General features: G+C 34.7%; 1 protein-coding gene across 4 annotated transcripts in view; it reads left to right on the forward strand.

Moving 5' to 3' along the window:
* The window catches only part of Dcbld2 (discoidin, CUB and LCCL domain containing 2), an 81,735-nt gene that overhangs the window by 50,507 nt on the left and 6,236 nt on the right, over nt 1-24,992 (forward strand). For all 4 annotated transcript variants that reach the window (XM_058582908.1, XM_046455231.2, XM_046455229.2 and 1 more), the window contains 10 exons: nt 6,911-6,962; nt 8,886-8,958; nt 9,255-9,388; nt 10,930-10,970; nt 12,425-12,640; nt 13,825-13,949; nt 18,579-18,729; nt 19,515-19,601; nt 19,789-19,914; nt 22,933-23,026. In XM_058582908.1, the coding sequence (XP_058438891.1) occupies nt 6,911-6,962; nt 8,886-8,958; nt 9,255-9,388; nt 10,930-10,970; nt 12,425-12,640; nt 13,825-13,949; nt 18,579-18,729; nt 19,515-19,601; nt 19,789-19,914; nt 22,933-23,026 (1,099 nt within the window). The remainder of the gene's footprint in view (nt 1-6,910; nt 6,963-8,885; nt 8,959-9,254; nt 9,389-10,929; nt 10,971-12,424; nt 12,641-13,824; nt 13,950-18,578; nt 18,730-19,514; nt 19,602-19,788; nt 19,915-22,932; nt 23,027-24,992) is intronic.

Genomic DNA, 24,992 nt, shown 5'->3' on the forward strand with positions numbered 1-24,992 from the left:
TAACAAAATTGCACCTGGTGCAAATCATTGCCAGATTTCTATCATGGAAAGGAGGAATTAGCCTTAAGGTCACACAGTAATATTAATAGTGTCAGGAGAATTTAGCAGCCAGACCAGCCTTATCCCACATCCTCCAGCACTTGAACAAAGGAGACATCACACAGCAAGCTTACTGACAGGGTGTGGATTGTGAAAGCAAGAGTACATATTCCTTCAGGCTTTTGAAAATTTTGTAATTAGTTATTTAAAGAACTTAGAGCAAATATAGGAATAGGATTTGTACATATATATTATCTTTATGTTTTCTCACTTCTGTTAAACACAGTAACTTAGGAGTCATACTTTATGCTTTTTGAGTTAGAATAAATACACTCAGGCTTCCCTTCCTTTATAAGTCAGTATTATCAATTGTGCAAAAATAATATGCCACAGCTAATGTAGGTGGTGTTGCATTGTTGTAATAATGGGTTCTAATACTAATGAGAGTCTTTTTCAATTCATTCAAGAATATTAAACAGTATTGATTGGGGAAAAACATAAATAATATTTTTCTCAGTTCAGCAATCTCAAAACTACCAAATGCTGTTAATCAAAAATATTTCTTGAGAGTAACCAATGTGCTGTTATTTTTTGGATTGATTTAACAAATAAAACAAGTATCATTTTTACAATATTATGTATGGATCAATTTAAGATTTCATGTTTAAGTAAATACTTCATGAAGCAATTATAAAGTTCTCTAGCCTTTGCATTTATCATGAGAATTCTTTTAAATTATACTTTAATTTTAAAAAGCCTGTGTATATGAATTATGACAGATAGTAATATGGCTAAATTTGGAGTTGTCTTAGAAAACTGGTATTAGTATCTTCATTACAAAAATCATGAAACTTTTTATCCCTTTGTTGATTATTGGTTTGCTACTGTCTTTACATTCTTTCGTGCTCTTCCTCATAGTCACACCACTCTGCCTTCACAGTCACGTCTTAGACTTGCCTCCTCTTGTATGGTTAAGGAAAGCAGATGAAGGGGAAGGTCAGAAGTTCTTTTTATAGGCTTTCCAGCTACTGTCCCTTTGGGTTAGATTACAGTCAAGACTGGAATGGACTCTATAGATGCTAATTCTCCTTTAGGTTGAACAAGGGAGAGAGTGAGTGCCTGTCTGCTTCAGATGTTCTGCTTAATATTGCTGCATCTCTTTGTCCAGAGGACCCTAGTGAAATGTACCATATTAGTATTTTATGTAATAACAGATGTGCTTCAGTCTTTTGTATTTATTAAATATTGGACTAAAATGACCCCCTCCCCCCAAAAAAATTCTACATAGAGGCTCATAGTTTTAAAACTGTAGTAAATTATATGCTGCCCTACATCTTGAACAGATATATCACTGTTTTTCTGGTATTATAGGACATAGTAAAGTAGATTTGGCATAATTGGGTGCTTTATACGTGTTTAGTTCTTAATGTGTAAAGTCATCTTATAAGTTGCTCAGTTCAGAAACATTACCATTTTTCTTTGACTTTTCTCTTTGTCTCAAATTCATAGCCATCTGCCACTCTAGATGAATGTGTCTGTATATCAGAATCTAACTTCACCTGGACAGCTCCACTACTGTCTCTCTAGTTCAAGGTACCATCAACTCTTTCCTCAATTATGTCAGTAAAATCCTTAGTGACCTTTGTTTTTGCTCTTTCCCCTTCAGTCTACTCTCAATTCGCTTTTTAGAGTGATCTCATTAAAATGAAAAGTCCCATCTCTTTCTGCAAAATGTCTTTACCACCAAGACCGTATAGGATTTGTCTTCCTGTTACTTGTCTGACTTTGTCTCTTCCTTGTCTTCTCCATCTTCACTCTGGTCTTTCTGGGCATGCTTCCACCTGGGCCTTTGTGATATCCACTACTTGTTTTCACTTCCTTATATCTCATACCTCACTTCCTCGCCTATTTTCTTGTTTTATTCAGACTTCACCCTTTCAAATGAGGCCTAGCCTGACCACTAGTCTTAAAATTGTAAGTTCTTAACATCTCCTAATTTCCTCACTCTCCTTATTTTCCTTAAATACTTATCTTCTTCTACCACACTATATTTTTCTTTCTAATATTGCATATTTTCTCCACCATATTCCCTCTGGAGGTATACTTCCTATGCTCAGGGATTTTTGTCTTTCTCTCTAATGCCTAGGAAAACACCTGGTCATAATACATGGCTTAATAAATACTAAACACTAAATATTAACTGAATCATAATATGTGCTTATTAAATATTTACTGAGATTAAGTATTTACTGAAATATTTATTAAATATTTACTGAATGAATAAATGAACAAATGAATGATTGAAAGAAGTGCCAATGCTGGACCTTTTACTGGGCTTTATTTTACTCATCTATGCAGAAGTGCTATATGTTAAAGGAATTGATATTACTTCTGTGAAATCTTTTTTTTTTAATTTTTAAACATTATATAATAATTTTATTGAGATGATTCACATAAAGTATGCCATATAATTCTCATAAAGTATGACATTCACCACTTTTCAGTATATTTAATTTTACAGTCTTTACCAAAGTCCATTTTAGAACATTTTCAAAAGAAGCACTATAATTAATAGCAGTCACTTTCCATTTCTTACTCTGAGCCTCACCAATCCTAGATAATGACCAAACTACCTTTTTTCTCTGTAGATATGTTTGTTCTGGATTTTTATATTGAATCAGAGTGTGTGATCTTTTGTGAGTGGTTTCTTTGACTTTACAAGTTTTCAGAGTTCATTCATATTGTAGCATGTATCAATATTTCATTCCTTTTTTGTGGCCAAATAACATTCCATCACATGGATATATGTTGTTATGTTGTCACTTCTCAATATTCTTCAAGTATTCTGGATTATAGACCCTTATCAGATATGATTTGCAGATATTTTCACTGTTTCTTTAAGCTGTCTTTCTCTATCTTGATAGTGTCATTTGAAGCACAAAAGTTTTTATTTTGATGAATTTAAGTTTATCAATTTTTATTTTGGTGCCTTTTCTTTTCATTATATCTAAGGAACCATTTCTTAATCTAAGGTCAAGATGTACTGCTGTATTTTCTTTTTCATCACAAATTTTAGTAATTTGGGGGCTGGGATGTGGCTCAAGCGGTAGCGCGCTCGCCTGGCATGCGTGCAGCCCGGGTTCGATCCTCAGCACCACATACAAACAAAGATGTTGTGTCCGCCAAATACTAAAAAATAAATATTAAAAAATTAAAAAAAAAAAAAAAAAAAAAAAAATTTTAGTAATTTGAGTTTTCTTTCTTTCTCTTTTGTAGCTTGGCTAAGGGTTTATCAATTTATTTTTTCAAAAAACCAACTATTTTGTCAGGTTTTTTTGGATCTTTGTTGTTGTTGTTTTTAGTTTCATTGATTTCAGCTCTGATTTTAATTATTTTCCTGTCTTTCCTGCTTTTGGTGTTGATTTGGTCTTCTTTTTCTAGGGCTTTGAGGTATAATATTAGGTTATTTATTTGTTGACTTTCTGTTCTTTTAATGAATGAGCTCAGTACATTGAACTTTCCTCCTAGCACTACCTTATATTGTCCCAGAGGTTTTGATATGTTGCATCAGTTTTCTCATTTACCTCTAAGTATTTTTTTTAATTACATCCCTGATTTCTACTCCTGTATTTTCTTATAAAAGTCTTTAGTTTTAGTTCTTAAATTTAGATCCTCTTTGAATAATTCTTACATAGGGCATGAGGTACGCATCCAATTTCATTCTTGATATCAAATTTTTCCAGCATCCTTGGTTTAAAAGACTGTCTCTCTAATTCCCCCAACCCCCTTTGTCTGAGCACCTGTTTTAGTGTTTGTTTGTTTGTTTTTTAATCACTTTAACCAAAATATCCGAAAAGAGTAACTGAAGAAAAGCTTATTTGGTGCTGATGGTTTTAGAGGTCTCAACCCATAGATATCCAACTCCTTTGTTCTGGGCCCAAGATGAGGCAGCACATTGCAGGGGAAGGGCCCAGCAGAGGAAATTTGCTCAGTTTATGGTGGTATCAGGAAGCAGGGAAGGATGGTGAGAACAGGGAAGATGCAGCCTTGCTGGAACATCTCCAGTGACTCACCTTCTCCAGCCATGCCCCACCTGCCAGCAGTTAGCATCTAGTCAATCCCTTCAAAGTAGGATGGACTGATTAGGTTAGAACTTTCTCAATCCAGTCATTTCAGCTCTGAATATCCTTGCATTAACAGAAACTTTGGGGCGACACCTCATATCTAAACTATAACAGTACCCATGTCAAAATTCAATTTTAAATTTGAGGATTTTGTTCCAGACTCTGTAGAGGGTTTAGTTCTCTTCATTTAAACACTTCAATCAGAAGTGTTGGAGACAGACTGTTTCTTTCCCGAGCTGTGTTTTCATTAGTGGGGACCCTTGTAGTAGCAACAATTTTCTGAAAGTCTGTTTACTTGGGGAAAGCTTTCAAGAAAGACACATAATCTAATTTCCTGCTTAATGTTTTACTTGCTTTTGTGAAGTTGTAAATGTCAGAGTCTGTACTTGTGGCTTGCTTTCCCTTTCTTCAGTCTTCTTGTCCCTCCTTCAACTATTTTTAATTCTTATTTTCCTCCAAAGGAGCTTTTTTGAGCCTTATTGGAATTTTAGAGCCAGGGCAATTACTTGCACATTTGCATGGCATAATGTGGAGGGTAAGTACTGCACAAATTTACAACCAAAGCCCTGTTCTGATCAAATATATCCATTGTCAACCAGCTTTCTGGCATGTGCTGTGAAGGTAACCAGGCCAGATGGCAGTCGTCTTGTGGCTTGAATGCCATGTTGGACCACACAGGTACTTTTTCATCACAGGCTATTAATCTTAGAAGCTGAATTTCTAATCTTAGAAGTTGGAAATTTTTTTGGTAGAGCAGGAAAGTGGAAAATTGATTTTCATTGATGCTGTGCAAAGATTGACAAGCGTAACTATAGAGTGTACGTAATTCAGTTTGTCTGCTTTTCGAAGTCGGTCAACTAAGTAGTAGTGAACCCCTGTGGAGGCTTGTTACCTCTAAAACACAGATGTAAGTTAATCATTCCAATGCCTATGATGTGTGCATATGATCCATACAATTGCTCTCATAATGCCACTTTCCAATTAGCATAATGTACTTTTTATGCTTTTTCAAGACGTATTTCAGTTGGATAATAAATATAAAATTTCTTTAAAATTGTAAAATAGAGTGATCAGTTATCCTGGGTTTGCTGTGGAGGACATAATGTATCAGCTTTATGCTAGGAAGTATGCTGCTCCATCAATGTAGTAACCTTCTTGACAGTTTTTAACCAAACATTTATATGTAAAATATCTTACTTTTGTGATTGTCTTTGGGTCTTCTTCCTGATTTGCTTCCCTTCAGGTTAGTAAAGATTGAACTTAGCCAAACACTAATTATCAGAAACTTCATTCTCCCATCGATTCAGTAATCTTCAAGGAAAGTCTCCAGCATGTCCTTCATTCTGTAATTGCTGTTGGCAGTGCAAAGATGAAGACAGTCCCAGTTTTGTCCAGGGACTAGACATTACAAAGTTATATTGTTTATAATTAGTAATTCCATCAACAAAAGCAATCTCACATAGCATATGGTATACCGAGAACATGTAATAGTCAACTGCTCATTAAAACAAGCAAAACTTAGTACCTACTATGTGCTAATGGAGTTTGGCTTAGAAAGGTCAAGGCAGTTTCTATGAGGAATTAACAGTTAAGATCTTACAGCTAGGTTAAGGGATAATGGAAAAACCTTCCAGCCTAAAAGAGCATCATGTGCCAGAGTCTCCAAAGAGGGCTAGTGGTGAGAAGCCAAGGTGGGTACAAGACAAGAGTTGAGAGAGGAGGAACCAAACCCTTTAAGACTCTGTGGACCACATTGAGGGCTTTGTTCTCAATCCCAAGAGCAGAAGGAAGCCACTAAGTGTTATTAATTGAAAACTTCCTTTTATATAGCCTAGGAACTAGGTCTTAATTAGAGGTAGTTTAAGCTGTTATTTGGATATATTGATTTCTAGATAGAAAAAAATGTTAAAATTTGAGTTTTTATTTCTTTAGAGCAGTGATTCTTCAATTTAAGTGTGCCTAAGAATTACCTGGAATGTTTTTCAAAACAAATTCTTGAGTCCCCTCTCCAGAGATTCTGTAAGTCTGGATGGGGTTGAATATCTTCTAAGTTCTCAGAAGATGCTGATGCTGCAGTTTCTGTCTGTGGACCAGATTTCAAATGCAATTAGCTAGAGCCACAGAATTACCTCACTTCTTATTTGTCATTATTTTCCTTGTGTGTAAACATCAAAGGATCATTTTTAGTCATAATAACAACCAAGAAATGGTTTTCTATGTTGGAGCTGTATTTTATAGAAGCCATTCTAAGAGTGTACAAATTTTACTCACGTATGTATGTTCTGCATGTATGATATGACTTCAGGAGGTGATGTAATAGAAAACAGTATTAAGGAGTTACAGCTCCCAGAAGCAAGACATATCAAATGAGAGAAATAACTATGATTAACAAAAATTTATAGTTTTTTTTTTTTTTTTAACCAGGGATTAAACCCAGGGGTGCTTAACCACTTGCGCCACATCCCCAGCCATTTTTTTTTTTTTATTTTATTTTATAGAGACGGGGTATCACTGAGTTGCCAAGTACTCACTAATCTGCTGAGGCTGGCTTTGAATTTGTGATCTTCCTACCTGAGCCTCCTAAGCCACTGGGATTATAGGCGTACACCACCACGCCTGGTGAAAATTTGTAATTTTTAGTACTGTTGAGATTTTGAAATTTACATCAATATAATTTGAGATTCTGTAATACTTGATGTTTAAACAAGAGTAATAAATCTGAATATCATTGAATTTTTTTTCCCTAGATCTAATTACTTGTTTGGACACTGCATCCAATTTTTTGGAACCTGAATTCAGGTATGACCATATTAATGACTGTGTTTGTGCATGCACACTTTATTCTTTTACTCTGAAGATTAATGTATAATGTGTGACACAATCAGTTTCAAGAGTGGAAAATTAGAGATTATTTAAAGCCATTTAATTGCCCTGTTTAAATTTTGCTTTAATTGTAGCATAAGCCTTCAAAATGAAAGTAAAATTTTTAAATGCTTTAAAAATAGAACTAGTTGCTTTCTAAAACCTGGCAAAAGTATTTATAAGAGTAATAATACTATTTCATTTTATTTTATTTATTTCTTTTAGAGAAAAGGAATGAGGATGGTTTACGCTATTACAGAATTTTTTAGTGTTCTTTCCCAAGTAGCATTTCACTACTATTTCTCTGTTTTATTGATTTTGTTTTTTGCTTAGACTAAGATAAATAGATTTCCTATTTCTCATCTTTGCTGGTTTTCTAATTTCAAACAACTTCTAAGTGGCATTCTAAAATGTGTATGTGATCTTTTACCTGCTTAAAAATCTTATGCTAAGATTAAAAAACTTATGCTAAGAAGTTGTTCGTATTCCTTAGTCTAGTCTTCAAAGTCATCCACAAATAGCCGTGGGCCAATTTTCCAATCTTATCTATGTATACTATTTATTTATACTGGTTCTGAGTTCTCAGACATTTTGCATAGAATGACTTTATTCCCTATGCTAGACACAATCATTCTCATCTTTCAAGACCCATGTCACCGACCTCCTCCCAACCTGCTGTTGTGGAAAGAGTGCTGGCTTTAGCATTTGAGGGATCCTGGTCAACACTAGTAACCCAGACATCAGTTGGTAGAGAGTCTGCTTGTCTCCCTCCACTTCTAGCTCCTTCACCACCACCCCAGCTTCCTCTCATGATTTCTTGCAGTCTCTTTTCTTCTTAGGAGCTAGAATAATCTTTATTTAAAAATATGAATCAGATAATGTATGTAAGCTGTCAAATCCTTTACTGGCTTCCTACTATTACTTAGGAACACATTCCCTAGCTCACAGGGCCTCTGCAGGATGTGATCTCTGCCCATCTCTCTAACCTTTCTTTTGCTCACTCATTGTACCTGCATCAGCCATCTGCTCTTGCAGACACACACCAGGCCGTCCTGCCTCAGGGCATGCTTTTCCTAGTGATCATTATACAGTGCCCACCTCTTACTTCTTCCATCTGCCAGATCACTGCTAAGCTTTCACTTCCTTAGAGCCCCAGTCCCTGAACTGTGCAGAGAGCCCTGTGTAACAGTACAGTCTCTGGAGCACATCTGCCTTTCAGCAGGTCTGTGTGACATGACACAGAGTTCTTTATTTTGCTTCTCTGCAAGGAGGATAATAATAGTATTTACCACATAGAATTCTTGTGTGGATTACTCGAAACACTTAGAATGCTCCATGACATAACAAGGTTACCAAATGTTTATATTACTTGTATTACATTAAAATTCTCCCAGTTATTTCAAAGTGCCTTTTCTTTATAGAAGAATCAAAATATAAGTAGTTGTACAAGTATTGGTTTAATGTCTTTTTCTGTCACTAGAATATTAACTTTAAGATTATAGGGGCCATATTTACTTGGGTGACTTTTGTAAACCCAGTTTCTAGCACAGCCCATATTCAACAGACAATATAATAAACATTCACATAAACATGAAATATGATGAATCTCTCTTATGGTCTGCCGTTCATTATGAAGTATCAAAGCAATATGTAGAATGTAAGAACATTTTTGTAGATAATATGAAGACATGTTGAGAGTGTGGGTAGAAGAAAGTCTGAAGGGCATTTGGTAGTGGTGGTTCTGTCAGTATAGAAGGTGATACTAGTTACATTGAACTGAAACATGTATGTGTGGTATTTTTGATGTAAACCCTAGCAAGTCCAGTGTTATATAATCTTTTACTTGTTTTTATTTGCCAGTAAGTACTGTCCAGCTGGTTGTCTGCTTCCTTTTGCTGAGATCTCTGGAACAATTCCTCATGGATATAGAGACGTAAGTTGGATATAGATTTAAATTTGTGATAAACTTTATTTTTTAACTCTAGAATAGATAGATATGTATCTATTATATATCTTCATCCTTTCAATTTAGGAATATTTCTTTTTAATAATATGTAATGTTTTATTCTTCTGCTAAAAAATGTGTTGTCCTATAGCATCAATCATCTGTTTTTATGAGAAAACTCCCCTGATCAACTGATTGAGCAAGTATAAGTATCTTGCTTATATAAAGTTACCCCCCAAAAAATGAAAAATAAAAACTAACTTTTTCTTTTTCCCTTCTTCAAGTCCTCGCCATTGTGCATGGCTGGTGTGCATGCAGGAGTGGTGTCAAATGTGTTAGGTGGCCAAATCAGTGTTGTAATTAGTAAAGGCATCCCATACTATGAAAGTTCTTTGGCTAACAACGTCACATCTGTGGTGTAAGTATATATGCTAATTATAATAAGCATTCTGGGTGGGGGGGTCTAGGAACTAGCTAGATTGCAACAAAATCACTCTTTCTTCATGGTGTTCCTGAAATAACTTTTATGCAGTAAGCATTCAACCATTTTGTTCTCCATGTCTTAGTATTTTCAGGCGTATAAGCAGTATCGCACTATTTTGATTTGTTCTACTTCAGTAAGCTAGTTGTTTGGAAGGGAAATTTGTTTCTTCTTTTGTAAGTGTTGAAATATTCTGGAGTAAAAGTTTAGAGGTTTGTTGCCAAATTCTTACTGTAAGAATCAGAAGGCAGAACTACACAAACCAAGATGGGTCAATGATAATTGAAATACTTTGAATATAAAATAAATCTTGGTATAAAGCAGAGATATTAGGAATGTCCCTCTCACCCCAAGAGAATATTCAAGAATGTAATTTCATGGTCCCTACAGTATTCTGCTGTTTTACAAAACAGATTAGACATCAAATACAGGAGAAGTTGAAACATTAAGTAGAAATACATATTAGTAGGCTTTTTAAAATAAACATTGCCTTTTAGATATTCTTGGTCCTACAGACAGTATTAAGCCTAACTGAAGTCAGCTTCTCATCCTCGACCAGATTCAGATGATAGGAGCATGACCCATGCCCAGAACAGGACAGAGGAGTTAGCAAACTTTTTCCTTAAAGAGCCATCTAGTATGTACTTTAGACTTTATGGGCCTCGTGTCTCTGTCACTTATTTTTGTTCATTTGTTTTATTCACAACTTTAGCCCACTGGCCATACACAATGGGCCATGCATGGGCTTTCATTTGCCCAGCCATGGTGTGCAGTAAGCTACCTTCCTTTTCTTTAGTGTCTTGTGCATGGTGTTGGATCCCTTCTTTTATTCCTTTCCTCTGTTCTACCACTAGAAAGAAGTGTTTGTGTATGTGACTTCTGTCTTTCATACTTTAAAAACATATAGATAGATTCTGTGCTTTTGTGACAGTTTGAATGTGGTGTTAAGGGCGGGAGTCTGCACTGACAATCTTATTCTTCCAGGTGCCCTGGAGTCTTACTACCTGCCATATGGCAAATTCCACACATATCTCATCTCCCGCCATCCTCAGCTCACCCATTCTGCTCATCAGTGTTAGAATGCTACATTCTAACACTGAAACCTGCTCTCAGACATGTTGGTTGTCCACACATGGATCACATGTACTTTCATCAGAAGCACAGAAAAGTTTGGGGTCTATTTATTTCATGTAAAAGAAAAAAAGTACATACTAAAGGTTACATTGACATATTTGCATAATTGTATGTGAAACTGGGAGTTAGATACTTATACAGAAAGTTGTCATGCTGATTTCAAAAGTTGTTCTGCATAGAAATAAGACTGAGAACACTACCAGGTGTCTAATTTTTAACTGTGGAAACTTTAGTTCTTTAAACAGTGAAGGGTAAAAAACAAACCAAGAAAAAAAGTTTCACTGAGATAAATATGAGGAAGTCATGTGTTATGTGTCATTAAAAAAAATCTTTCTCTCTTTCAGGGGACACTTATCTACAAGTCTTTTTACATTTAAGACAAGTGGTAAGCCTTTCATGGACTTTATACTATTATAATGTGTATAATAACTAATATTTGGAGCTGGACATAGTGATCCATGTCTGGAATCCCAGCGGCTCCAGAGACTGAGGCAGGAGGATCACAAGTTTGAAACCAGCCAGGGCAACTTATGAAACCTTGTTTGAAGAATGTCTGGAGATATAGCTCAGTGGTAGAGTGACTCCTGGTTTAATCCCCAATACTAGGGTGGGGGGAATTAAGTAAATAAATAAACTGGGGTTGGAGTTACAGCTCAGTGGTAGAGCACTTGCCTCGCACATGTGAAGTACTGAGTTTGATCCTCAGCACCACATAAAAATAAATAAATAAAGATATTGTGTCCATCTTTAAAAAAATCTTTAAATAAATAAATAAAACAAACTAATATTTTTCAAACGCCATGCCATCTGCTGGATTTTGCTTTTTCTCATTTACTTGTCATAGAAACATGATGATCAAGGTAGATGCCTGGTAGCCAGACACAGTGGTGCTCAATTGTAATCCCAGCGGCTCAGGAGGCTGAGGCAGAAGGATCATGAGTTCAAAGCCAGCCTCAGCAAAAGCGAGGTGCTAAGCGACTCATCCCTGGTACCCCCCCCCGCCCCCCAAAAAGGTGCCTAATAATACCATGAACAAAATAAACCACAGGCTCTGTATTAATCAGGAAATGATATTGGAAGCAAAGAAGATTGCTTAGAGAAGATGATTTTTAAACTTCTCTGAAGAAGGAATTCATTTGACCAAAAAAAATATTTACTGAGTACCACTTTTCATTTGCCAGGCACTGTTCTGCTGGTAGTGAGAACTCTCCTGCCCTCCTGTAGCTTACATTCTTGTAATGAGAGATTGACAAATAGTAAATATATTACTGTTTACAATGTACTATTTATAATCTGATAAAAATGTAGAAAAATAAGGCAAGGAAGGAGGATAGGAAATGCCGGGAGGACTTGGTTTGAAGTTTTTAGTAGATCAGGGCGGGCTTCATGGAGAATGTGACATACAAACAAAAACCTGAAGGAGGTAAAGGATTGAGTTGCCCACTTATCTGTTTAATGTCCTGGGGCAAGGTAATGTTATCTCCATTCACTAACAGTTACTGCTTGTAAATGAATGCAGTCAGTCCTTTGTATCCATGGTTCCACATCTGCTAGTTGAGAACATTGGAGGAAAAAATTGCATACGTTCCAAACATGTACTGATTTTTTTTCTTGTCATTATTCCCTAAACAATACAGTGTAACAGCTATTTACGTAGTAGTTGTATTAGGCATTATAAGTAATTATTTGTAGGTTTCCTGATTATACACAAAGATATAGTTCCAAGAAGCACTTGCCTAGCAGTCTGCAATAAATATGTTTGTAAAGATCTTGAATTTACTATGTGTCTGCCTACAGAATTCTGTACAGAAACCAAATGTACTTCCTGCTTTATTTCAGGTTGTTATGGAACACTAGGGATGGAATCGGGTGTGATTGCTGATCCTCAAATAACAGCATCATCTGTACTGGAGTGGACTGACCACACAGGGCAAGAGAATAGTTGGAAACCTGAGAAGGCCAGGCTGAAAAAGCCTGGCCCTCCTTGGGCTGCTTTTGTCACTGATGAGTATCAGTGGTTACAAATAGATCTGAATAAGGAAAAGAAGATAACAGGTTAAGAGACATAATTTTGTATAGCAATTGATAATACTGATTTTATTTGGAAATCTGATGACATCTGAGATTTTCATAGAAATTTTAAGTATATGATTTTAGTTTTTTGTTTTTTTTTTAAACTGGCATTAATATGACTGGAGGTAGTTTTATAAAACATGGCAAAGGACAGACTCAAAGTCAAGGGTTGAATATTTTCTCTGATATGCAGAAACTAGAGCAAAGTAAGGGGAAAAGGGGGTGGTCACATCTCAGTGGAGTAGAGGAAGGAGATTGGAAGAGAGGAGGGATGGAAAAAGGGAAGAAATGTGAAATTCATTTGTCAAAATTACTGTGTGTACACACATAAATATACCGCCTTTATGTTTATCTATAAAGCACCAATTTCAAAATAAACAAAAAACAATAAATAGAAAGAAGGCCAGAGGGAGCACTGGGGACTGAAATGGAGCAAATTAAATTCCATGCATGTTTGATTATGTCAAAATGAACCCCACTGTTATATATAACCATAATGCATTAATGAAAGCATTTTTAAAAAGGTAACAAAGGAGAAGGGTTGGTATTTGATTCTTAATAGTTTTCTTAATAATAAAATCATTTTAAATTAATTTTAATATAATTAAAATTATTTTAGAGTTTCAATAAAGTGATTTTGAGGCACCTAAACAATCATCTCTTAGAATCAATAAGAGAAATTTATGTTCAAGGAGAGTCCATTTTAAGTGCTATAAATAACAATATTTCACAAGTGCTAAGCATAGATTTATTTAATTTGGGGGAATATAGCAAATGATCAGAATAACTGATTGGGATTGGTTTAGGTAATTTTGTTAAAAGATTTATTTTGCTTTAGTATCAAGAATAATACAAGTCAGATCTTTAATTTCTTTATTCCCAGGAGGGCAGTCTTACTCAGAAGTTGAAATATATTTTATAATGATTGGAATACAGACTGCCAAAATAGAATAATTCTTTCCTTATTTGTACCCATAATTATTTCTGTCTCTTCAAAAGAATAAAACCAAGGAGTTAGTAACTACTATGATGAAAATTAGTACTTAGATGTAAATGAGCCATGGACAAAAATGTTTGTACAGTGCATCTTAGAAGTTTATGCTTTAATGTTGAATCAACCTCTGGAGTCAGGCCCTTTGCACTAATGGAAGCAACTCATTCCTCAGGCATTATAACCACCGGATCCACTTTGGTGGAACACAATTACTATGTGTCTGCCTACAGAATTATGTACAGTGACGATGGGCAGAAATGGACTGTGTACAGAGAGCCTGGTGTGGAGCAGGATAAGGTAAAATTATAACCAAGGTATTTTTAAAAAACATTTAAAAAATGAAACTTTGCCAAAAGTCACAGAAGTTCTCAAATGTAAAAGTTAAATGTCATTTTGTCTCATGTTGCCCTCTTCTGGTTATTTTAGGTAGTTTGATTATTGGCTTTACCCTTTTGACTATAGTTAGAAAATTCTCAGTGATTCTGGATCCCTTTTTGTGATTTGTTTAGTCAATACTAATTTTTATCACTGAATTTTCTAATGAATTGTTTGGCCACTTGAGAAACTACAAAGAAACTCATAAATTCTTGTCTTTCAACACTTCTTATCAATCCATCAAATGACACTAATTTATTCCCGATTTCTACTTCGTAGACAGGAGGGAAAAGACAAAAGCTGAAGGCTAAAAGTGCATTTAAGACTTGGAAGGTCATTTCAAGATCATCTTGCCAACTTTTATTTTAGAATACTTCTCTCTTTCCTGCCCGAATAATTTCTTTAACATCTCATGATTATTAGGAAATTTTTGTTTTAGTTAGCAGAAGATTATGAAGATTGGGGCTGGGGTTGTGGCTGAGTGGTTGAGTGCTTGTCTAGGAAATGTGAGGCACTGTGTTCAATTCTCAGCTCCATAAATAATATAAATGTCAATGAACAACTAAAAAAAATAATAAAGATGATGAAGATGTTAGAATGAACCAGAGGAGATGTTACGATGTAGAGAGAAGGCAAAAATGGATCTCATCAGGTGTTTACACCTTTCACACACGCTTCTTGCCTGTGACCACCAAAGGGATCTATCTTTAAATGGAGGAGTGAGTGCCTGTCTCCAAGGAAGATGATGCCTCCCATTTAGAATTGAAACTAGGAGCACATTTTTTTTTTTTTTTTTCAGTTAACTTGCAATGAAATTGGTTTCAATTAGGCTGGGGTTGTGGCTCAGCAGGAGAGCACTTGCCTAGCACATGTGAGGCACTGGGTTCGATCCTCAGCACCACTTAAAAATAAATAAGTAAAGTTATTAAAGAAAAAAGAAATTGGTTTAATTACATGATATTTTCTTTCATATATATAATTTGGTAAGATATCTTCAATTACTACTTTTCTCATCTCTCTTCAAAACTCCAAGGGCTCCCAGTTACCATTTACATAGATTCAAACTCTTCTGCTGCTAGTCAAGGCCCTCTCTCCTCTTTTCCTGTTGATATCTCATGAACTTTGTCTTTGATGAACTCCCTCCTTGTTGAGGCAAATAGCAACATTGTCATACCTCTCTTCTGTTTAATGCCCCAAACTTGACTACTCTGCCATGAGAACATCCGTATTTAACTGGAATAAGTTGAATTTTTAAATGGAAAAATTATTCATGTTTATATTATAAAAACTTGTAGGGTCTGGTATTGTGGCTCAGTGGTAGAGTACTCACCTAGTACATGTGAGGCCCTGGGTTCGATCTTCAGCACCACATAAAAATAAATAAATAATGATATTGTGTTCAACTAAAAAATATTAAAAAAAAAAAAACCCTTCTAACAGCATTGAAATATATTTCTGAAAAAGACCTTTTCCCTTCATTTTTGAAAGATAATTTCACTAGCTATAGAATCCAAGGTTGTCTTTTTCCTTTCCAGTGTTTTAAATTTATTGATCCACTGTTTTCTAACTTGCATTATTTTTAATGAGAAATGTACTATCAGTTTTATCTTTGTTACTCAATATGTAATGTTTCTTTTTTTCCTGTGGTTATAATTTAAGATTTCCTTATTATTAAGCAATTTGATTATGATGTGGTTTCATGGAATTTTCTTCATATTTCTTCTGCTTAGGATTCTTTGAGCTTCTTGGATTTGTAAGCTATGATTTGCATCAAATTCACAAAATTACATGCCATTTTTTTCTTCAAATATTTTCCATTCCTAATTCTAATTTTATGAGTACTATCTATGGCCCTTATAAAGATATTTTGCAGTTCACTGGTACAGTGGGTTTTGTTTTATTTTTCAGTCTTTTTCTCTGCATGTTTTAGTTTGGAAAATTTCTATTATCTTCAAGTTTATTAATTCTACTGTAGTGTCTAATCTGCTATTAATCTTGTCCAAAATATTCTATCTCTAATATTGTATTTCTCACTTCTTATTTTCAGTTTGAGGTTTTTAAAATTTCTTTTGTGTCTCTTGTGTATCTTAGAAACATATAGAACATATAATAACTTTTAATGTCTTTACTGATTTTTATCATGTGTTTTATCTGGATTCTTTGATATTTGTTAATATCAAGGCTTACGTTTTACATGCCTGATAATTTTTGATCAGATGTGCCATTATTATACCATTATTTGGTGCTGGATTTTTACTATTACTCCCTTATGTATTTTTGAGCTTTATTCTGTGATGCAGTTAAACTGTTAGAAAACAGTTTGTTCTTTTTAAGTCTTGCTTTTAAGCTTTGTTAAGACATGAGCAGGCATTAGTTCTAATTTTTCCCCTACTAATGAGACAGTACTCTTCTAATTCCACTCAACCCAAGGTACCATACATTGTCAAGTTTCTCCAGTCTGTGTGTTGGCAATGTGAGGTGTTCGCATATCTATAAGAATCATGCTACTGGCTCCTTGTTCTTTTCCTGGCCACAGGTTGTTTCTTTAATGTAGTTAAAGATTTAAATGAAAACCCCCTTATAGATCCTAGAAGTCAGTCTGTCCTACTTTTACTCTGTTCCTTCTTTCCGTAACTCTGCCCTACAAATTTCAACTGCCTATTGGATTGAGCTCTGTGTCCTCCACTCAGTAACTGTCAGGCTTTGTGCAGGATCTCTCTTCCTACAGTGTCTGGAAACTCTCTCTAGACAGTACTGGGGCAATAGCAGGGCTCGCTTTGTTTCTCTTCTCCCAGTGATTATTCACCTATGCTGCTTGTTGACCCATGGTTGAGAACCACTCTTTCTATGTTTTATCCAGGTTTTCACATTTAAAGCTGAAGAATGAGTCTAATCCCTGTTACTCTATCATAGACAGAAATGGAAATTCTCACACTGAATTATATAAAACACCAGTCTTTTCTCTCACATTTTCCCATCTGCTCTCTCACCTACCTTCTCCTTGGGAATTGGTGTTTTCATTTTCACACCTCTTCTAAGCCTGCATATGTGCATGATCACATGCATGTAGATGGGGAGAAAAATTGGTTTTATTTTCAGAAAATGGAATTAATACATATCTACAAATTCGCTATCAAGTTATTTTCTAATATTTTGCCATATTTTATATTTGATAATATCCAAGAAAATTTAAGTTCCTTGATGGGTAGGAACTTTGACTTCCCTTTCCATTTTATATTAGTCACATCTTACAAAATACACAGGAATTCTCAGTAATTGATCATAGTTTGAACATAAAAAAATCTTTACTCAATTTTTATAGAATTTTTTAGAGATCTTAGTAATAGTTTGTATGTTCTAAAATGATGTTCTGCTATATCAAGTTTCTGTTCCTTAATAAAATAAGACTGCAAATAATTGCCTTAGATATTACTTAATATCTAAAGAAATCATGGAAGCTTACAAGTGTAGAAATTATTATAACTTAAAGCAAATGTTAAGAAAATGAAGGTTATTAACACATCTTAGAGGTTTATAGTCTAACTTCTTCATAATCAACTAAGAAGAAATAGCCTTAGTATTTGGAAATAACTTGAAGTTAAACATTTACTTGCTCTCACCATAGCTGCTATTGTCTACTTATTAATGGTCTTTAGAAACTACTAACTGATTTGGCCTAGGGAACTTTTTTAGGGTTTTGGAACCCTCTACTTAAATCAGAAGATCCAGATTCAAGTCACAGCCTTGTCATTGAGTAGCTATGCAGTCTGTTTACATTTTGAGTTACAGCTTCCTGTTCCCTGCTCATTCTGTCATGAGAGCAATTGAGTTAATTACATGAAACTGCTTTTGAAACAATTAAGGGCTATTCCAGTATAAAAATGCTATTATTATTAGCTTGACATAATTGAGGGAATAAGATTGTCACTTAAAATCATATTTTTATCTAAGGATTATTTATATAGTGTATTTGTAGCTATTTAGTTTGATCATTAAATTAGGAATGGAGCAGTGTTTCAAAGTTACTTTTCTGGTTCACAAATCAATCAGTATTGAACACTAGAAATACCATATGGGAACTGCCTTGGTGAAGTTTATCCAGTAGGTGGAGGTGTATATCTGTTATGTGCTTGCTTGTATATGTTCATTTTAGCTGTGTTTTGAGGATACAATTATAAAAAGGATAAAAACAAAGCATTCCCTCTGAGACCTTGTATGATCAATTATTTTTTTTTTTTACTTTAAAAATAAAATCAATACAGTTAAATCACTGGTAATTCTGTAGGACTATAGTTGTTAATACAGTGAGCAGTCTCACTATAACTGAACCCTTTTCCCAAATTAAATAATTTTTGTGTGCAATATTCTTTTATAATTTTTAATGGAAAATGTGCACCTTGATTTTTTTTTTAATTGATTAAATTTTTTTCTTAGAAATTAACTCATATATTGCAGGTGTTGTTTAAGGCCACAGCAAAAAGCATGTTTAGGTGGAGTGATTTAGGCTCTGACCTCTGTTGATTTAAGTACCAACTTTTCTTTTTTTAAAAGATATTTCAAGGAAACAAAGATTATCACCAGGATGTGCGTAATAACTTTTTGCCACCAATTATTGCACGTTTTATTAGAGTGAACCCTACTCAATGGCAGCAGAAAATTGCCATGAAAATGGAACTGCTTGGATGTCAGTTTATTCCTAAAGGTAAAAAGACAGTGTATTTCAAAAATGTTATTTTCACTAGTTTTTAAAATTTGTACATATTTGTAGGGTACATGTACCCCATACATTTCAATACTTGTATACAATGTGAAATGATCAGAGGGTAACTCTTTACCTTTAAAAATCCTGTTAGAATATATAATTAAATTTTTAAAAAATGATTTTAAAAGGTAAATAGTTACAGTATTAAAAAGTTACATATCAGAATGTTTTCCAAAATTATAATAAAAGAGGAGGTAACATCATTCTCAAGGTATATGATATTATTGAGATTGCTTGCCAAAGCTAGTCTTAATAATTTTTAATCAAGTCTCATGCACTCTAACATACCATAAGCACCAAAGGTAACCTTAGAATATGTACATCTTAGTTTCAATTAATTAAAAATGGGAATAACCTCTTTCAATATTTTAATGTTTACTCTTGTATCCCCACAACTACCACAGTACTTGACATAAAATTGGCTCTGTATAAATATTAGTCAAATAAACGTCAAATTGTGGTGACACCTATATAGTTCTGGAGTTCAACATCATTCTGCTCCCCAACATTCTCCTTCCTAAGATTATTTTTAGATGATTTGACTATTTAAATCAGAAAAGCCATAGTATATGTATGCATGTAATGCAGAATGCAGTATTTAAGCTTCTGATATATTCTCTCTGAGACTTAAAATCTGCTCTGTAAAATTAAGTACTTTAGGAAATCTCAGACATTTATGCTTTTTAAAAACACAATGTATAAACTTTTCTAAACCATTTTTCAAGGTCGTCCTCCAAAACTTACTCAGCCTCCACCTCCTCGAAACAGCAATGACCTTAAAAATACTACAGCCCCTCCCAGAATAGCCAAAGGTATGCCTACTTTTAATGCAAGAATGTGCTATTTTCTGGATTTGTGCTATAATTTTCCATAAATATATTTTAAAATATTATAAAATAAATTTATCTTTAATATCTTAAATTATAAAATAAATTTAATATCTTAAATTTATCTTAAATGTTGGAATAGATAAAAATTAATTTAAAAACTTTTTTTCAGGTCGTGCCCCCAAATTTACTCAACCACTACAACCTCGAAGTAACAATGAATTTCCTGCACAGACAGAACAAACAACCACCACTCCTGATATCAAAAATACTACTGTAACTCCACATGTAACCAAAGGTATGCAAATGTAAAATGCTGCTTAGGAGTGTTTTGTTTTCAACAGATTTTCCAGCTTTTAAACTTTTGGTTTCTTTCTCTCTAACAATACTTTTTAAGTGTTAAAAAAAAAAAATTAGTTTCCATTAGGGGAAAGACTGACAGTATTCATCTAAGTGCTATTCTTTGGCACCATGTAAAATTGTTATTCATATAGTTAGAGCTTTCCCCTTTCCAGCTAATCACATTGGTCTCAGGCTTAGACATGCAGTATTTCTAGAAATTACTAAAATCAAAGCCAAATACCTCTTATTTTGAATTACTTAAAAATAAGGACAACTTGTCAGTATCTTATGTTAATTTTTCTTTATTGTTTTATATTACTGTAGTATCCCCCCAAATTACCACAGTGCCTGACACATTGTTGGTCTTCATAAATAGGAAATCAGGTTTTTTGCCCCTGATTATGTATTAATTTGCTGGATAGAGAAGTCATTGGCAAAAAGGGAAAATTTTTAAAAAGCTTTGGTCTTATTTATAATTATGATGTTTTTCAGATTGCATATACAAATGAAGTAGAATTTGCTTTCAAATATTGTTATAAACGATAAGTAAAATTAAATCTTACATTAAAATATCAACATAATGTAGTGTTACATTCAGATACACAAAACATTTAAAATGTACAAAATTATTCCTATTAATATTTGAAAAACAAAATTTCAGTTTTACTCAGGAAGAAAACATCAGTATCATAATGGAATTAGTATCAATGCTGACAGATGGAAAGCATACTCATTTTCAGAGCAGTCAGTTCATGCAGAGTAACTTGTGCAATAGAGAACTTTAGTTATTCTGATTTTCTAAAAATTTGCCTGGACTCAGAGACTTTCTCCCTCTGTCTTATATCATTTTCTTTCTTGTCTTCTGAAGCATTTTCACAATTTCATTTTCATGCTGCAGGAAAAGCTAGAGAAGCAAGAGTTCTCAGAAGCAAGAGATCAAGAAACTCTTGATCTTCTACCAGTTTGTAGAAGGCATGTACATCTGCCAGGATGGAAGAATATTCTTTTGAAAGTATTACTTACCTTAAAATCTAATTATAGAATCTCAAAACCTCAAGCCTAAAAGCATCTTTAAAGTCTTTTATTCCAAAGTAGTAGCTGTGGAAGCTAAAAAAGAATAACAAAGAATGGGCTAGTCTTTAATTGAAGACTCTTGTCTTCTTTTCTTTGGCATGGTGGTCTGTGGAGTTTTTCTTTTAAACCCAAGCTGATGTTTTAAAGCCTCTGATTTACACTGCATCCATGTAAACATGATTGTTCTCTCCAGTTTCACAAACTTTTAGGGAAGAAACACAATTGCTTTTCTGAATTGAGTGCTTTAGCCTGAGTCATGTGTTTTTTTTTTTTTTTTTAATGCACCTCTCCTCCTCCATGTTTATGACTAGGCCCAGAGTGATTGGAGAAAGTCATGTCAGGATCAGATGTGTGCTGGCAGTCTTTCTGATTTCCCTAGTGAACCTTTCTTTGTGTTCTCAACTGGAGCTATTTTAAATGTTCTCAATATTTTTGAAACACTTGACCAAGAGATCTTCACATATTCTCAGATAACTCTCCAGCTTTATACAGAAAGTAGAAGCCCATTAGAAGGAAACTCCCTTCTTGAGGAACCTACTGAGCTGAGAGGAACCTACTGCTTTACCTGTGTTCTCTGGTAACTGCACTGATAAAGAGGGTTCCTTATGCTGCCCAAGGCTCATCACATCACCTGTGCCTTGATGCCTGCCCATCCATTGACTTCATTTCTTTTTTGGTGGTGCTGGGGATTAAACCCACAGCCTTGTGCATGCGAGGCAAGCACTCTACCATCTGAGCTATACCCCCAGCCCTCCATCCATTCACTTCTGAGAGACTTAATATTGAATATCTTTTCCCTGTTCTCTCTTCCCTTTTGGATACAGTTTTAAGCAGTAAAGATGATGCTATATGTTAGATTCACCAAAGTGCCTGGCTCTTAGTCCCTAGTGCTGCTATTATCATCCTCATGGTTAGGAGGGGATTGTAGGATGAAGAAACTTAATATTGCATGTGACCTTGGGCAGACCTTTTTCTGTATATGTGCACAAGATTCCCTATGTGTGGCATGAAATAAGGGTATTAAATGATCTCTAAGTCCTTGTCAGCTCCAGCATTATGTCCATTTCTGACCTGTTGGTACACATATTCTGCCATTATGACACTATTTTCAATTTCTAGATGACATTCCTACTGTAAGGAGGATACCATGATTCATTTATTCTTTTCATGATTGGATATTCAAATTTTATCAGTTTTTCACTCTTATACAGAAGTAGGAATGAACATCTTTAAAGATATATCTTTGGATGTCTTCTTAATTTCTTCTCAAGAGTAAATTCTAGATGTAGACTTGCCAACTATAATAGGTTTTATACATATTACTAAAAAAAATCAACCAGAAATATAGTATCAGTTTATATTCACATTTAAAAGGTTAAAAATATACCTGTTTTCTAGCATGCTCTTAAAAATTAGTTTTTCTTTTAAATATTTGCCAATTTGATAAGCAAAAAATAGTGTCTTGTTTTAACTTATTTTTGATTACTAGTGAGGTTAATGTTTATTGCTTATTTGTATTTTTTAATGTATTCTTAATTGATTTTCATTTTTTATTGTTTGCTTTTGACTTGTAAAGTCCTATATTCTTTAACCCTTTACCATATGCAGAAAATATATTTCCCCAGTTTTTCATTTGTCTTTCAATTTTTATTGGTGATTTAAAACTTACGAAAACTTATGAAAAACATACAAATGTGGAATGAATAGTGTAGTTAACACCCACGGATCTATGGTGGCTTCTGCAGTTGTTACCGCTTCCCAGTCTTGTTTCTGTAGTGATGTGTAAAGTACTTTTTAAGATAGGAAAGTGTAGAACATTGCATTGGTTAAACCTTTCTGTCTTTTCTCTTGTGATTTCTGTCTTTAGTATTAACCTGGTTTTTATGTTTTATAACTTCAGATGTAGCACTGGCTGCGGTTCTTGTCCCTGTGCTAGTCATGGTCCTCACTACACTTATCCTCATATTAGTGTGCGCTTGGCATTGGAGAAACAGGTTAGTACAGAGCTAATTCATCTGACTGTTCCAGGGGGTGAAGGTACATTCCTAAGTGTAATAGAAACTTTTAACAAGATAAACCACGTACAGTGTGATTCATCTATTTGATGAGAGGGTAATCATTAGAATAAAAATTACATGTTTCTCCTTTTTTCCCCATTAAAAACTGGTAAGTTCTGCAGTTACTAAGATAGATGGGAAGAGACAGCAAGGTTAATTAAGCCAGGCAGAAACACTGATTCTAGCGAATGGGAAGACATAAACGAATAGATGTTTCACAGCAGCCTCAAAGGGTACATGACTGGTTACCTATTAAGAAAGGAAGGATTTAGGGAATCTGAGGTTTCTGACTTTTTCAGTTAGACTAGTAGTAATGACATGAGTGGAGAACGAGGATAACTTGTTCAGCCATTCAACAGATATTTCCAGATTTGACTGCTACTCTATGCTAAGTATTGAACCCAGAGTTGGGGATTCCAGTGATGAATCCCAAGCTTACAGTACAGAAAGCTGTCAGCCATGGCCTACCAGAGAATCCATGCCATGGAAGGAAACTGGAGAAGCATATGGATCCCAAGATGCCTGGTGTTGGGAAGGCTGAACAGAGCCCAGTCTGAGGGCACTAGGGAAAGGGAGAAGGGGAAAGGGTTTTGGCAAAGTCCAGAGAGGAGAGTGCATGATGAATTCAGTGAACTGAACAATAGTAATAGTGATGATGAGGCCAACAGCATAAATAACTTGCCCAAGGTCACTGTCTAGTACTGGCAAAGTGGAGTATTGGACCAGGCATAGGATCATGTGTTCTTATCCAGTGCTGCCACCAAAGTATAACAAACAAATAAAGGATAATGCACTGATGGAAGCACAGGGCCTGAGGGTGAGGATAGGGGAGCAGAATTGTTTAGAGAGGGTCAGAGTCACATCCTGAGATCAATTTATAGTGGTGTCTAAAGGACCCTTGGATATTTAGACTCCCCAGAGGTGGTGGGATACATGCCTGGTGTTCAGGACAAAAGGGTTGAATTGGAGAATTGGAATTACTACTAAGAATGGAGTCAAAATTGCAGTGATTAGCTTCATGACAAGGAGTTAAGGAACAGATACCATTAAGGGACTGTGGAAAAGAGGAAAAAGTGAATAAATAAACACAGCTCTAACTTATTGAATCTTTAACCCCATGACAACCACTGTTCTAAACAATTATATGTGATGAATAAATAATATGAAGCTTTGTGACTTGAAATTCAGTTTGTATAATCCTTTGTAGTACAACCCTTGGTAATACTCATACCATTAATTTTTGTTCTAACTATTTAAGATATCTTAACTTATATTTAGAAAAGATTATTGATATTTAAAAAATTAATCTTACAATAGAGGATTATCGGGGAGAATTTTGTTTAATGAACAGTCTTACTGTGGTATACCACCCATGAAGCTAATTGAGTGGTCTTTTATTCGGTACTGAGCCTTTGGGGGACTTAGATCTCCCCTTGGGAACCATCCTGGCATCCCATGTGTAGACTGTCCAAGGTGTGAGATCTCTGCCCTAGCTCTACCGTGTAGTGTGATTTAGTGTGATTTCTTCAGGGCTTCTTTTTCTTAGCTTAATTTTGCAGCCAGCCTGCCTCTTGCCTATTCCAAATTCCATCGCCTGCGTGCGACGTGGGCAAGATCTTACTATTTATTTTTCATTCGAGTTTTGAGTAACAGTTTTAATGCATAACTTCACTTATAAGAATTTACATTATACTTTATTTTGAATTCCTGAAATATAAATATAGCCAGGCTTTAAAATGAGGAAGCACTTAATATTAACAATAAAAACATAGTAGGAAAAGCAAATGGCTTTGAGTTCTTTATAAAAGCCACTTTTGTGATACTGAGAAAATTAAAGAGCCACCTTACCCTCGTTTATAGACTAATTTCTGTTTTCTCATTATCCTGCAGAGCAAACTAGTTT

The sequence above is a fragment of the Marmota monax genome, unplaced genomic scaffold, assembly GCF_021218885.2.
Source record: "Marmota monax isolate L192 unplaced genomic scaffold, Marmota_monax_Labrador192_F-V1.1 WCK01_AAM20220418_F8-fsc00053, whole genome shotgun sequence".
In the NCBI taxonomy this organism is placed as follows: Eukaryota; Metazoa; Chordata; class Mammalia; order Rodentia; family Sciuridae; genus Marmota; species Marmota monax.